Source organism: Bufo bufo, chromosome 7 (genome assembly GCF_905171765.1).
Source record: "Bufo bufo chromosome 7, aBufBuf1.1, whole genome shotgun sequence".
Classification (NCBI taxonomy): Eukaryota; Metazoa; Chordata; class Amphibia; order Anura; family Bufonidae; genus Bufo; species Bufo bufo.
The window spans coordinates 133,397,421-133,412,555 of record NC_053395.1 but is presented as its reverse complement, the minus strand read 5'-3'; the positions used below and the strand labels follow the sequence as shown (position 1 = coordinate 133,412,555).

At 43.7% G+C, this 15,135-nt stretch overlaps 1 protein-coding gene across 1 annotated transcript in view; it reads left to right on the top strand.

The window, feature by feature from the left end:
* ADAM23 (ADAM metallopeptidase domain 23) overlaps positions 1–15,135 on the top strand; it is a 475,404-nt gene that overhangs the window by 330,202 nt on the left and 130,067 nt on the right. The window contains 4 exon segments of the mRNA XM_040441050.1: positions 4,255–4,339; positions 8,375–8,471; positions 9,943–9,991; positions 12,138–12,237. Of these exon segments, the coding sequence (XP_040296984.1) occupies positions 4,255–4,339; positions 8,375–8,471; positions 9,943–9,991; positions 12,138–12,237 (331 nt within the window).

The window sequence follows — 15,135 nt, the reverse complement described above, 5'->3', positions numbered from 1 at the left end:
TTTCGGTCTGGGTACAACAGTCAGTTTTTTATCACGCGGTGCAAAACGCAATGCACCCGCGCAATAAAAACTGAACATCGTAATGCAATAGCAGTCAAAACTGACTGAAATTACGTACCTACTTACACGATTTTCCCTGAAAGCAGACGCAACGCATCCGGACACGCTAGTCTGCAAGGGGCCTAAGGGTTCAGCTACATAGCATGTGATGCGCTACAAGAAAGTCAGACATCATTTCACGTAGTGTCTGTCAATGGTGTCACAAAACATGATTCCACTGGGACATGCAACTCACTTGCAACTTGGCTGAGTTTTCACTGCCAAATCACAGTTCTAAAATAGTCGTACAACAGCAAGTTGCAGACAAATCACACATATTTTCGTGCATTTCTATGTCTCACTTTTGTGTAACACCTGTTACCTTGTAGCCATACTCTAAAACAGGCGGCTGTGCCATGGCGGCTAGTATTCTACTAACACAGGCATGCTCAACTTGTGGCCCTCCAGCTGTTGCAAAACTACAACTCCCATCATTCCTGGACAGCCTACAGCTATCAGCCTACAGCAGGGCATGGTGGGAGTTGTAGTTTTACAACAGCTGGAGGGCCACAGGTTGAGCATCCCTGACCTAACAGATCTTTCCAGTTTGTGTGGCGTAAGCAGCAGATCTCAGTATAAGGCCTTATGCACACAACCATATCTGTTTTGCGGTCTGCGAATCATGGATCCACAAAACACGGATACCGCCACAATTTCCTCTTCCACAGATCCCACACTATGCTACAAATGTCTATTCTTAAATATATAAAAGTTAGAGGGGCATTAAATAAATATCAAGACTATATGGACCACTATAAAAATTAAATATTAAAACCCTTTAATCAGCATACATAAATATATAATACAATCAAAACCGCAAGCGCAAGCAGCTATACTCCTATCTCAGGTATTTTATTAAATGTTCATGTCCATATATGGTGGTAGACAGTCAATTCGTTAATAGGTACGGTGTTCATCCAGATCTATGTGGATATTCTGGTTATAATCCTGCACTGTTCCACTTTAATGTACTGTGTATTACTCCACTCTAATCTTTCTCAATTGAAATCCTCCTCCTTTAGTTTTCAAACTGTGTCCACAATCTCTGATAATCAGTTAATACTGTGTCGGACCACGCGCTCATCACATCAATATCAATATATATACAGTCATCTAGCTGCATGCAACAAATAAAACCTCAGGGTGAGTGTTTGTACTTTACCACTCTCTGCCATAGTTGTTCACGCTTGGTCTTGTGTCGTCTCAGGAGTATGTCCTCCTCTTTGCCTGCCAGGACCTACACAGCAACCCACGTGATCCAGCCGTCTCCTCGTGGCGTCCCACGTGACGGAGGCAGGAAGCAGAGTGTGTCTTCTAGGTCCTAGAGTCTCGCCGCTCCGCTGCAATAATAAACACAGTCAGTGTTCCGAAATCCTCAATCTCCGGATTCCCACAAGATGCCCCTATATTAAAGCCACACAAGTGGAGTATAGGTTCTTAACTGTCCTCGACCAAACGCGTTTCGGGGCTACAACATGACCCTTCCTCAGTGGTTAGACAGTAAGTGAAGTGGCATTTCTTTTATAGGGTAAATACCCACTACCGGGCTGCAATGCAGGGAAAAGGGAGCTGGTCACCTCCTAAAACTTCCCTCAACAGGCCCTAGTCTCCTAGCTGTATGAGCCCTCTTCAAAGGTAAGGGGACTCATACCCACGTGCCTAGAAGTCTAAGTATCCCTGCATTGCCCTACAGCTGGTGACAGGGCAGAGAACACCTGTTCATCCAGGACACGGATGACAGGCGTCTCCAGAGGCCCAGTAGCTGGCAGGGTGCAAGACTATAAACAGTACAGCAGGTAAATAGCACAGCAACACCACAAATGCTATTAACTCTTACCTGCCACAGCCGAGATGGAAGGACGGCACCAATGACAACCCGGACCTCCCTGCGGCTACAAGAAGCATGGAGGTTCCAGGCTGGGAAGCACACAGTCTTGCATATTGCTTAAACCCCTCCAGTGCAACATACACACACCAAAAGTGACACGTCAAGCAGCCATGCTGGTAACAACACCACAAATACCAGACATGGCACACCACACTAGACTTACAACAAAACCAAAGAGGAAGGATACAGGAAACAGACACAAATAATAACAATGACAACTAAGGGTGGCTCACACAGCATGACACATTCAGCCAGGGAGCAGAGCTCCAACACAGACTGACAACAAGCAAACTCAAACTGACCTCATTCTCCACCACACCAACATATAAGGAGTCCTGAGGTCACACCCACCACACTCCAACAAGTTTAACCCCGTGCACACCAAAGCAGGGAAAACACCATTAAACGTTGCCGCAGGCAACTAAATGAAGTCACGACCTTAACACAAGGTCGTGACAGATAGTCAACAGTCCTCAAGATATGGATTCTAGATCCAGATTCTGGCCCAAACACTTCACAGACTGCATGTGGTGTATCCACGGCCATAACTCCATCTTTCCAACTATATTATTTATATTATTCGCTCTCTTTGTTGGGCATGATCAATACACATCACCCTATTATAAAGTATATATAAAATTCATATAAAACTATATGACTAATTCAAAACACTTCTTAAAATAATTCCTATATCACAAATCATATATAATATCACACGTAAAACATATCTGTCCAAAAACCGCATATGCGTTATCCATGCGTTTTCCATGCGTTAGTCCATATATCGATATATGGAAAAGGCATAGATAACGCATATGCGGTTTTTGGACAGATATGTTTTATATGTGATATTATATATGATTTGTGATATAGGAAAATTACCTATTAATGAATTGACTGTTTACCACCATTTATGGGTGTTACGGCACCCCGGGCATAAAAGGGGTTAAAACCGTTTAGGCGATCTTCCCCTTCCAGAGCTACAGGCACAGCTACTTACAGAACACCAAACTCCCGAACGGCATACAAGGGAATGCTCCAAACTCCGAACGGAACCTCACGAATAGCTGCTAGCAGACGAATAGGAAACGCACCCAAGCGGCTTACACTCCTAGCAATCAGTCTCTAACAGCATACAGTGAATCCCCCCAAGAATGAGACCAAGCTCTGTATTGAGGGTAAAGCATTGGACAGCTAGAGCTGTGTGTTTATTGTTCTTATATACACATTCTTACACATTAGCACCACCCACAGGGTTTTGTGAAACAACCAGTAACCCCGTACAATACACTCAGACACTCCCACACAAAATCCTCCCCTCTGCCTGTGATACAATTACCTTACACAATGGGTTAATGTAATTATCACTGGAAGGAGAATACACAGTTTACACAATGTCTTCTGTCCTGGAGACAATTGGGAAGTAATCCAATTTATCTTCAAGGGCAGAGGCAAAACTCCATTAGCCACATGGTAGCAAAAGACAATAAAAGAGATAAGAATATTTAACTGTGCAGCTATTGCATAAAACATAGACATTTAACATATTCCCAGATAGCCCAGGTCTGAGTGCATTCAATTATTAGGTGAATGGCACTCAGACTACACGAATACAGTTCAATTGCCATGGAGCCAAATTCTTTCACATAGTCTTTGCAGGGGAAAATCACGCGTTTCAACATGGGGCCATAGTCTAAAGGAAGCAGGCGGGCAAACAATTGAATTTCATGTGCAGGTTCTTTTCAAGAGTATTACTGAATGCACGGACCGTCGGTTCATGCTGAGAAAATCTCAGTAAGCACCATCTAGCTCCAATTTTCCCACAAGACTCATTCACTCAAGTGAGTGAGTCTGCGATAAAAACAGAAAGCACACAAACCGCATCTGTGTGTGGTCCATTTGAACACAGTTTAGTCTTCTTTCACATTAGAGTTAGGCTTGTCCAGCAGGGGAACAGCCTGCTAGATCAGTAATAACACTTCCCGATTATAGTGAATGGGGCCGGGCTTCGGGCAGCACACGTGTGCTGGAACAGCCTGCCGGACAAGCCTAACGCTAGTGTGAAAGAAGCCTTAATTTAACTGGGTTGCCTGAAAGTGCCCTTAAGATGAGTGCTCCTGATAGCAGACTATTATGGAAATCCTATTTGTGAAGTCCCGCAATATAATCTTTAAAATGGTTCCTAAAGTGGAGCTTCAGATAGTATTCTTTTAAAGGTTGTTCTAGCTTAGATCACTTAAAATGTGTATTTTTGAATTACTTTTAAGGAATAGAACTTTCCATTATAAACGAAGCAGTATGAGTTTCTTTGGAGGAATCTGTTCCACCTCTAGAGGCGTGGGAGTGAATGAGGTAATATTATATGTTACATAAAGTAATGTCATTTCATATTACGTACCATTTTCCTGATATTTCCAGGGTTGTAATTAGTGATAAAATCCTTGAAATTTGGATTTCATTTGGCCAAATCAAATTGATGGGGTGATTAGATTTGAGTGTGAATAATAAATTCAACCTGATTCAAAAGTGTATATGTGGCTATGGGCAAACGCATGGTTACTGCAGGTTACAAACAGCCCTGTAGAATTTTTTATTTTCTTAAGAAAAAATAGTCTTAAAAATGCAAATGTCTGCTGGTGTGTATACTGTATACTGTGCACACTGCCAGGGGTCATGTGATCCTCTTTCTTCATCTTTCCAGTCTTCTGATCCAAAAAATGGCTTATGTCATTTTGAGAGATTCACCTAAATTGAATCGCCAAACATTCCGATTTAGATTTGACCTGAATTTGTGGAAAATTCAGCTTGAATCCATTTAGTTTAGAGTTGATTTGCTCATCTCTCGTTGTAATGCATTTCACATATATTTTTGAAACTATGTGGAATGTATCGGGCTAAGCAGTTAAACATTTTAATGGGTGATCCTTCCCTCTATCCCTTCTTTTTTAAGCTCCTGTCATATTTGTGTTGATGTCTGTACAGTAATAATAAAGAGTACTCACGGTCAGGAAGTCGGTAGTCGTGGCCCAGTGTATATTAACTCAGAGGTGTCTTTAAATATAAATATTGTGCTGAGTGTACCTTATTGCAGTTATTTTAAAACATAACTTTTAATTTGTCGATATTTAGAATATTATGACACTAATACTTAAAACAATGCTGGTATTACACTGCTTTCTTGGAAGAATATCTGGTATAGCAGGCAGCTCTAGTCTGTTCGCTCAGGCAGCTTATTTTTGTAGGGGGACGTTTTCAAGACAAAGTATCAGCGGGTTACTCGGCCTAGGTTCTATCCCTACATAGACTAGTCCTAGTGGTGAAACGCGTCGGACAGTTCAGAGGAAGAATATATAGTCAGGGATTTGCAGCAATAGATCCGAGGTTCCAGCGGCTGTGGGTCGTCCTTTTAAGGGCGGATGCCCGGAATACAGCCTGTTAGGGTTCTCCCCACTCACCACGACTAGTCTATGTAGGGATAGAACCTAGGCCGAGTCACCCGCTGATACTAGAGCTGCCTGCTATACCAGACATTCTTCCAAGAAAGCAGTGTAATACCAGCATTGTTTTAAGTATTAGTGTCATAATATTCTAAATATCGACAAATTAAAAGTTATGTTTTAAGATGTCTGTACAGTACCAGGAATGTACCGTACATTTATCCCTTTTCTGCAAATATATGTACTATTAAATCCTTATTCTAACTGCAGTAGGATATAAGATCATGTCCAATAGATGGCTCATGCACAGGAGCTGTGTCCATGCCATAAGCAGCAAGTGCATCTCCAATTTACAAAGGACGTCACAATGCAACAGCCGGGATCAGAGTTGTGTCTGGTCTCACCTCTTTTACCTGATGCTGATATCAGTAGTGACCTTGAGATCTAAGCAGTTTGACAGCAGATGCTCTCTCTGTCAGTTTACTCCCAACCTTGCAACCTGACCCCCGTGTTTTCCATAAGCGAAAGCCTATGTCACACTGACAGACAATAAGGCTGCTACTTGTCGAATTATTGCAGCTTCAAATCCCCTAGTTGGACAAAAAAGAAAATTAAGATCAATAAAGTTTAATACAATAAAAAAGGTCTGTCCCCCACAAAATATAAAAAAAAGCATATAAATATTTTATTTTTATAAAATATAAAATATTGTATAATATAGTTACATGATGCTGCTGCAATTGGCCCTTAGAAAAACAATTATTTAAACCACAGCTGTCTCAGCCATCAGTCAGTGCGACCAGCCACATCCACCAGTCCCAGTGCCAGCAGTCTTGGCCAGCAGTCAGTGCCAGCCATCTCAGCCATCAGTCAGTGCCACCAGCTACAGCTACCAGTCAGTGCCAGCAGTCTCAGCTACCAGTTAGTGTCAGCAGTCTCAGCTGCAGTCAGCAGTCTCAGCCACAGCCAGGACTCAGTGCCATCAGTCTTAGCCACAAGCCACAGCCAACAGTCTCAGCCACAGCCACCCGTCAGTGGCAGCAATCTCAGCCACAGCCAGCACTCAGTGGTAGCAGTCTCAGCCACAAGCCACAGCCAGCAGTCTCAGCCACAGCCACCAGTCAGTGCCAGCAGTCTCAGCCACCAGCTGCAGGCAGCAGTATGAGCCCCAGCCAGCAGTCAGTGCCACCAGCCACACGCACCATTCAGAGCCACAGCCATCAGTCAGTGCAAGCATTCTTAGCCACCAGCTGCAGCCAGCAGTCTTAGCTACAGCCACCAGTCAGTGCCAGCAGTCTCAGCCACCAGTCACAGTGCCAGCAGTCTCAGCCACCAGTCAGTGCCAGCAGTCAATGCCAGCCATCTCAGCCATCACTCAGTGCCACCAGCCACAGCCACCAGTCACAGTGCCAGCAGTCTCAGCACCACCAGTCAGTGCCAGCCGTCTCAGCCATCAGTTAGTGCCACCAGCCACCAGTCACAGTGCCAGCAGTCTCAGCCATACAATGTGGTCAGGTTCCCTTTCCATTTAATATTCTACTAAGGGTGCTTTCACATTCCGGCGGGTGAACAGCCTGTCGGATCCATCCTGCCGCTAGTTCATGTGTGCCCCTGGACTGCCGCTCCATCCCCATTGACTATAATAGGGGTTGAGTTCCGGTGGCGGCACAGCAGCGCATGGCGAGAGGCAGCCAGGCTAAAAGTCCCTTGACTTGAAAAAGCAGCACGCGAAATGCGCGTCGGGGAGTGTACTGGTGGAGAGTGTATTTTGTTGTGGACTATCATGCGGTCAGTATTATTGTATAGCACTGTTTGGCTTTTCAGAAAGTCTTATTAACCTTTAGTGATGCACATTCACCTTTAAGGGTTTCTACTTGTTGACTTTGTACAAGATGATCTGATATTGATAATTTTACACTTTTTAGTGTGCCACAGCAACGGTGCCAGATATATTTCTTGATTTGCACATGTTTATATTCATCTTCTACTTAGTGCAGTCTATCAACTTTTCAGCTGACCGTCACTGGTTATGGTTTTTAGTTTTATTGATGACCGCATGTTTGCACTTGCACTTTATTCAATAGCCCACCAATCATGCACCACCAGCCCTATAGTTTTTAATTTTCATTTTTAATATTGTGTTTTGCTAATCATGTGAATTAAAGTGATTATATTAAAATTATGTATTGATTGATTATACTTTGTGTTGGTATATCATTTCATGTGACATAGTGAGGATCCATATATTGCTTTGGGTGTTGATAATTTGGTTATATATGGGTTTAATACATTTATATGGAAATTAGTTTTGGTGTTTTACTCAAGCTTACTTAGCTTGGATTTAGGGAATGCAAGCCCAGGAGGGGACATGCGACCATTTAGAAATCACAGGCAGGGCCTGCGGGCCCAGCAGAGCCGGGAGTGCTCTGCTGGCCGACACACAGCCTTCCCCTAGGAAGGGGTAGACCAGACTCTGCACAACCTGTCCACAGGGAGGGGAAGGCTAGACTGACTTTCCTAACACTAAACTCCTCCCTCTCTAGAGAGGGCTGGAAGGAACTAGAGAAACGCTCGTTCATTTGGTAATTGAATTGTTTGTGCACACACAAAAATTATTGTTTACTGACAGCAGATTGTGCTGTGTAAACACAATCTGCTGCCAGTAAACGAGTCATTATGAAGACGAGCGATGGGATTAGCGATGATTCCCCCCCATACTGTGGAGCAGATCACTGCTTGTAAATGCAGCAATCTCCGTCGCTAACTAGCAAGTGATTATCCAACAATCTGTTGCTCTGTTGTCCCAAGTAAAGGGACCTTATGTGTCTGTCTGTCTAGCTGTCTATCAATCAATCATTCTGTCTGTCTATCTATCTAATATCTATGATGAGGCTTACGTTTACACATTACACATATAACAAGTAATAATTACGCTATGTTTATGTCACAGTACGGGTTTTTGATGGCAATGGCCCAGCAGCTGGCTCAAAGTTTAGCTCAGAATCTTGGTATACAGTGGGAACCAGCCTCCAGAAAAATGAAGCCAAGTAAGTGTCAATATGAGGACTTACGAATTAGAGATGAGTTAATTAATTCGCAAATATCAATAAATCAAATCGGACATCTTAAGCAGTGAGGGGCTGCTCAAGAGGCTTCTCCTTAACTGACAGTAACTGACATCTCACCTGGTCCTGGGAATCTCACACCTTCGCCTTTTCTCCAAGTAGCCTTACAAATGTAGAGTCTGCAGCTTCTGCCGAAGCAGCACGGATGCCGACTATGCGTGCACCGCTGCACTTCTGGATACCCAGAGATGTCCTGTCCTGTCAATCAAGGGGAAGGGGGATCATCTTGAGCAGCAAGAGCCAGCCCCTCGCTGCTGAAGAACTCTGTTTTGAAAACAATTCAGTTCTTACAAATCGATTCACTCATCTCTGCTATGAATAGATTAATTTGATCTCAAAACAAATAAAACGGAAAAAATCCTTTCCTTTCATCTATTTATTTTAATAGTAGTTAGTAGTTTTCTGGTCATTACTTATTACATAATTGTTATTCTTTGATTGTAATATGAAAACAGGAGTAAAGATTCACTAAAATGTATTTTTTTATAATGTATTTTTTTAAATCTATTAACATTATCTCTGGTATGTAAGAACCTTTGTTGGACCATGTGTTAAATCTTGTCACCCAAAGCAGACAAGTGCAGATATTTGCTAATGATATGAGAAATAGATACTACGAGTGGCGTTGCTAGGGCTGGTGCGGTAGAAAATGTGTGCAAAAAATACCCTCTTGTAATGCCCCCAGTTGAGCTAAGGTCCCCATAGTACCCACCATAATGTGTCCCAGTCTAAAATGCTACTGTACAGAGCCCCCCATATAAAATACACTTTCTTTGTGGCCTCAGTAGATTCCCCTATAGTGCCCACCAATAATGTGCCAGTAAGAAGGGCCCCCAATAATGTGCCAGTAATAAGAGCACCCCCCATCATGTGCCAGTAACAAGAGCCCCCCATCATGTGCCAGTAACAAGAGCCCCCCCCCCTCATGTGCCAGTAAAACTTTAAAGTATTGTACATATATAAAAAAAAAATAACTTACCTCCATGTCAGCAATGCGATGCAGGCCTCTTCCGGCCTGTGTCCCGCGCTGTACGGCTCAGGCGGTGCGCTGCCTATTAGAGGAACAGGGAAAGGACACGCCTCTCCCTCCCCTGCCCCGCTGCAGCACAGCCATCTGTATTGCTGTCCTGAGGACGGCGATATACAGATGACTATGGAGATGAGCGCTTCCACAAAGGAAGCACTTATTTCCCTGTGCCCTGCCGCCGCCTCCATCAGAGTCACTGGTGTCACCCCATCACTGGTGTCACCCGGTGCAGCCCACACCCGCCGCACCTCCCTCGCAACGCCACTGGATACTACTATCAGATATTATCAGATGTTATACAGTTATAAATGTTTTATGTTGCTTATTTATTCACTATTCTTATCGTTATCAATATTCTTTCAGAAGAATGTGACTGTACAGAGAACTTTGGTGGATGCATTATGGAGGAAACTGGGTAGGTATGGTACCTCTAGAATATGCCAAATATAGATTTTAACCACTTCCTGACCCAGCGATTTTCTGTCTTTTGCCTTTTTCTCCATCTTGCTTGAGCCATAACTCTTTTTTATTTTTTAATTTACATAGTCGCAATTAACCACGGCATGATATCTGCGGGATTAAAAGTCAATGATTGACAATAACTTTGGGTGTCCGCTGTGTAAAACAGCAGGCACCTCGGCAGCTTCAGCTCCCCCAACATGTTTTGTCACCTACCACGGAAACATCAGGGGTAGGGATGAGCGAATCGACTTTGGATGAAACATCCGAAGTCGATTCGCATCAAACTTCGTTTTAATACTGTACGGAGCAGTAGCTCCATACAGTATGAGAATGCATTGGCTCCGATGAGCCGAAGTTATTGCTTCACGAAGTCTCGCGAGACTTCATGTAATAACTTCATAAATAAATTTGTACAGTAAAAAACTATTTCCCGAACTTGGGTTCGGTCACAGTAAAAATTTATTTATGAAGTTATTACGCGAAGTCTCGCGAGACTTCCCGAAGCAATAACTTTGGCTCATCGGACCAATACATTTTAATACTGTACAGAGCTCCTGCTCTATACCGTATTAGAACAAAGTTTTATGCTTCATCCGAAGTCGATTCGCTCATCCCTAATCAGGGGTATTGGAGCTCTGCTGGTGTGACCACCTACAGACATCCACAAATCCTGAGCGAGGCCAAAGATGACGTGTCTGAGTGCCCATCACGGTACTGCCCGGGCTCTGTCATCCACACAATGTGACTGAAGCACTTGTGCCTGTGTCAAACACGGGCTGAGAGAATGGCATCTCTGTCAAAAGACCCGCTAGTGATCAGTCTATCTGCTCACACACCGGGCCCTAAAGCCAGACAGCTATAACCCAAGTTGGAGGGAGGGGGAGGCAAATTATACTAGTATCTATGATATCATCCCTATCCATTTCAAATACGGACCACCTTAAGGCTACATGCAAACGACAGTGAAAAAAATAATCTGTTAAAAACAGACATTTTTTTTTTGACTGATGCCTTTCTGAGAAGATTTCTATTTTCATTCAGCAGGACCTGCGCTGACGTCACCGCGCTCATCATGTGGTGAGCGCGATTTCGTCACCAAAAGTCCTTTTGCAGGTCCTGAAAGAAGAAGCAAGAAGAGGATGCCGGCTGCGCGATCAATTGGAACAGGTAAGTTAATTTTTTTTATTTTTTAACACCTCAATCTACAGTTTACTAAGCATTCTGTATTAAGAATGCTATTATTTTCCCTTATAACCGTAAAATATTAAAATCTACAGAATACCTAACCCGAACTTCAGTGAAGAAGTTCGGATTCAGGTCTGGGTACCAGTCAGTTTTTTATCACGCGCGTGCAAAATGCATTGCACTCGCTCGATAAAAACTGAACATCGGAACGCAATTGCAGTCAAAACTGACTGCAATTGCATACCTACTCGCACGATTTTCCCTGAATGCAGACGCAACGCATCCAGACCTAATCTGGACACGATCGTCTGCAAGGGGCCTTAGTTTGCCAATACATTGCTATTGAGTTCACATCAATACAATAACTGTTTTGGTATTAGTTAACCCTTTGCAGTAGTCCTATGGGGTACTGCATCTTTTCTCAGGAGGCATATCCTTTCTGATGCAGCTTTCTCCCTATCACAGCTCAGGAGGTGTTTCCTTTCTGCTGTAGTTCTCTCCCTGTAACTGTCACAGCTCCTACCAGTAGATAAGGCTAGTGACAGTTGATGGATGGAACTGATCATTCATGTGTGTCTACTTCAGTAAGCAGTAGAGAAAACAGGCAAGTGGTGCTATACAGACAGATTTTATTAAATAGCTCAGTGGCTATACTAAATTCTTAATTATATGCAGTTACAAAAGTATTCAGATCCAGGTGGTGGTTTGAAAAATGTAGAATATTTTTCGTGGCACAACCTCTTTAACTTTAAAGATTGACAGATGTATCAGAATGTATGCACATGCTTTAGGGGTAAAAAAAAACAACAACAACAAAAAGTGTGTAGTTTGTTATGAATTTTGAAGATTGTTTAGGTACTGTCTAATGATTTTAATTTTCAGAAACTTTTTCTGCTTTTTCTTTCACCCTGTAGTGTGTATCATTCTCGAAGGTTTTCTAAGTGCAGCATTGCTGAGTTCAAGGAATTTCTCTCCCGTGGAGGAGGATTATGTCTTTTTAATAGACCAACAAAGGTACATAAAGACAATCAATATAGATTGTTTGACCTACTAAGTAACATTCCTAGTGTTCTGGATCAATGACCTTCTGTAAGTCAGTTTCATAAGTCACAGCCTTTTCCTATGAGTATCAATAATATATATAGAAACTCCTCTACAGAATACAATTACATTATGTGTATAGAGAATTGCTTAAAGGGGTTGGCTAGGACTTAACTATTGATGACCTATCTTCAGAATAGGTCACCGATATCAGATCGGTGGGGTCCAACACCTGACTCCCTTGCCAATCAACTGTTGGAAGGGGCTGTGCTGCTTGGATGAGCGTTGAGGCCTCTTCATAGTATACCAAGCACAGCACTATAGCTTATATCATGCTTGTGCTTGGTATTGCAGCTTATTTCCATTCATTTGTCTGGGACCAAGGCTACATTCACACGACCGTATGTGTTTTGCGGTCTGCGAGTTGCGAATCAGCAAAAAAAAAAAAAAAAACGGATGATGTTCCGTATGGCATCCGTTTTTTTGCAGATCCATTGTAATAATGCCTATCCTTGTCAGCAAAACAGACAAGAATAGGACATGTTCTAGTTTTTTTGTGGAGCTACGGACATACGGATGCGGACAGTACACAGTGTGCTGTCCACATTTTTTGCGGACCCATTGAAACATATGGGTCCACATCCTATCTGCAAAAAAAACAAAACAGACACGGAAACAAAATACGTTTGTGTGAATGTAGCCTAAGTTGTACAAAATCATTTGACCAATGAATGTGACGTAACAGGCTCTTTCAACAGGTTATTGGCGGGGTACCAGGAGTTAGACTGCCACCAATCAGATATTGATGACACATCATGCGGATAGGTCATCAGTATCTAGAATCTGGAAAACACCTATATCCTATTCAGTACATGATCAGTTTTGCACGTTGGTAGAGCATTTATTTTAGAAACAATGGTATTGTAAGCTATAATTAACAGGATAATGTTATAACATTAATTTCATATAGGGATTGTGGGGTATTGCTCTGGTAAACAGGCTAGTGGACGCAGTATACAGGCAATTACAAAGTCTTTAACTTTAACAGTTCAGTGTTTATTCACACATAAGGAAACACAAAATGACCGTTCACAGTCTTGGTGTTTGTTCACACCATGCAATGTCCATATAACAAAATCTTCACCTGGTTAGCAGTTGTTCCCCCAGCCGTCCACAGCAGGCTTTAGGTGCCTGTTTTCCAGCATGCGGCTTTCAAGTCTTTAGCACGGCACCAATTCACAGATCCCAAAACAGAGTCTCCACAGCTTCCCTGTCAGATGGAGGATCATGCACACCCAGCTGAGACTGCTGGCTGGGTTTTTATATAGGCCAATAAAGAACCGGCCTGGAGGGTGGGGAGAAGCCACCCACCCAGCACTTTGGCTACTCCCAGTAAGAGCCGGATCGGCTTTACAGCCATACTAACAACAAACAGTGTCAGTCAGCACTAGCTGCCGCTAACACTTAAAACTACCGGCTCTTACCTCACCGAGGCCAGAAACCTCGGTGATACATACCTTCCATCAATGACGGCCCCTTGCGCCTTCCTACATACCTCCCCGCTTTGTTCAACCCTGAGAGGGTGAACACCCGCCAGACAGTGTACCGCAGGTTACTGCGTTTCCCAGTAACCTGCCTGCCCTATGTTACACGGAAAATGTAAAGTTTTGTAATGACAAGAACCACCTGGTGACCCGATCATTCCTCTCTTTGGCCTGGCTCATCCACTTGAGAGGGAAGTGGTCGGTCACCAGACGGAACTTTCTCCCCAACAGATAATAGCGGAGCGACTCGAGTGCCCATTTAATGACCAGGCACTCCTCCACTATACTATACCTAGTCTCGGCTGGGGTAAACTTTCGGCTCAGGAAAACAACAGGATGTTCCTCCCCATTGATGTCCTGAGAGAGTACAGCTCTGAGGCCTACTTCAGAGGCATCGGTCTGTACCACAAACTCTCTCTTGAAGTCCGGCGTCACCAATACTGGGGACCCACACAGGGCAGACTTCAAAGCGGAGAAAGCCTTTTCCACCGAACCGTTACTGACTTGCGTCCCTTCAAAAGGCCTGTCAATGGCGCAGCGACTGTAGCAAAATTGGGGACAAACCTCATAAATTACCCCACCATACCCAGGAATGACTTTACTTGCCGAGTAGTGACAGGTCGGGGCCAATTCCTAATTGGCTAAAAAAATTTCACCTGAGGTTTGAAAATTCCACACCCAATTACATACCCCAGGTACTTGGTCTCTTCTAACCCTATTGCGCGCTTTTTTGGGTTAGCGGTTAAGCCAGCCTTCCTAAGGGAGTCCACTACAGCCTGTGACTTTCCCAGTCGGTGCTGTGGATAACAATATCGTCCAGGTACACCGAAGCGTACCGACGATGTGGACGAAGTACAATGTCCATTAGCCTTTAAAACGTGGCGGGAGCGCCATGTAGACCAACGGGTAATACTGTGTACTGATACAGCCCCTCTGGCGTGATGAAAGCCGTTTTTTCCTTGGCCGCCTCCGTTAAGGGTACCTGCCAGTACCCTTTGGTGAGGTCCAACACAGAAAAATACTGGGCTTGGCCCGACTTCTCAATAAGCTCATCCACTCGGGGCATGAGATATGCATCAGACTTGGACACCTCATTCAGTTTGCGGAAATCGTTACAGAACCGTTATGTCCCGTCCGGCTTGGTTATTAAGACTTTTGGACTGGCCCATTCACTTTTTGACTCCTCGATAATAGCTGGCGCATTAGCTGCACTTCCTCGGCGATGGCTTGTTTCCGAGCCTCGGGTACCCGGTATGGTTTTAACTGGACTTTTGGCTGATGTTCAGTGATAATGTCATGGCGAATTATGGAAGTGCATCCAGGAAGG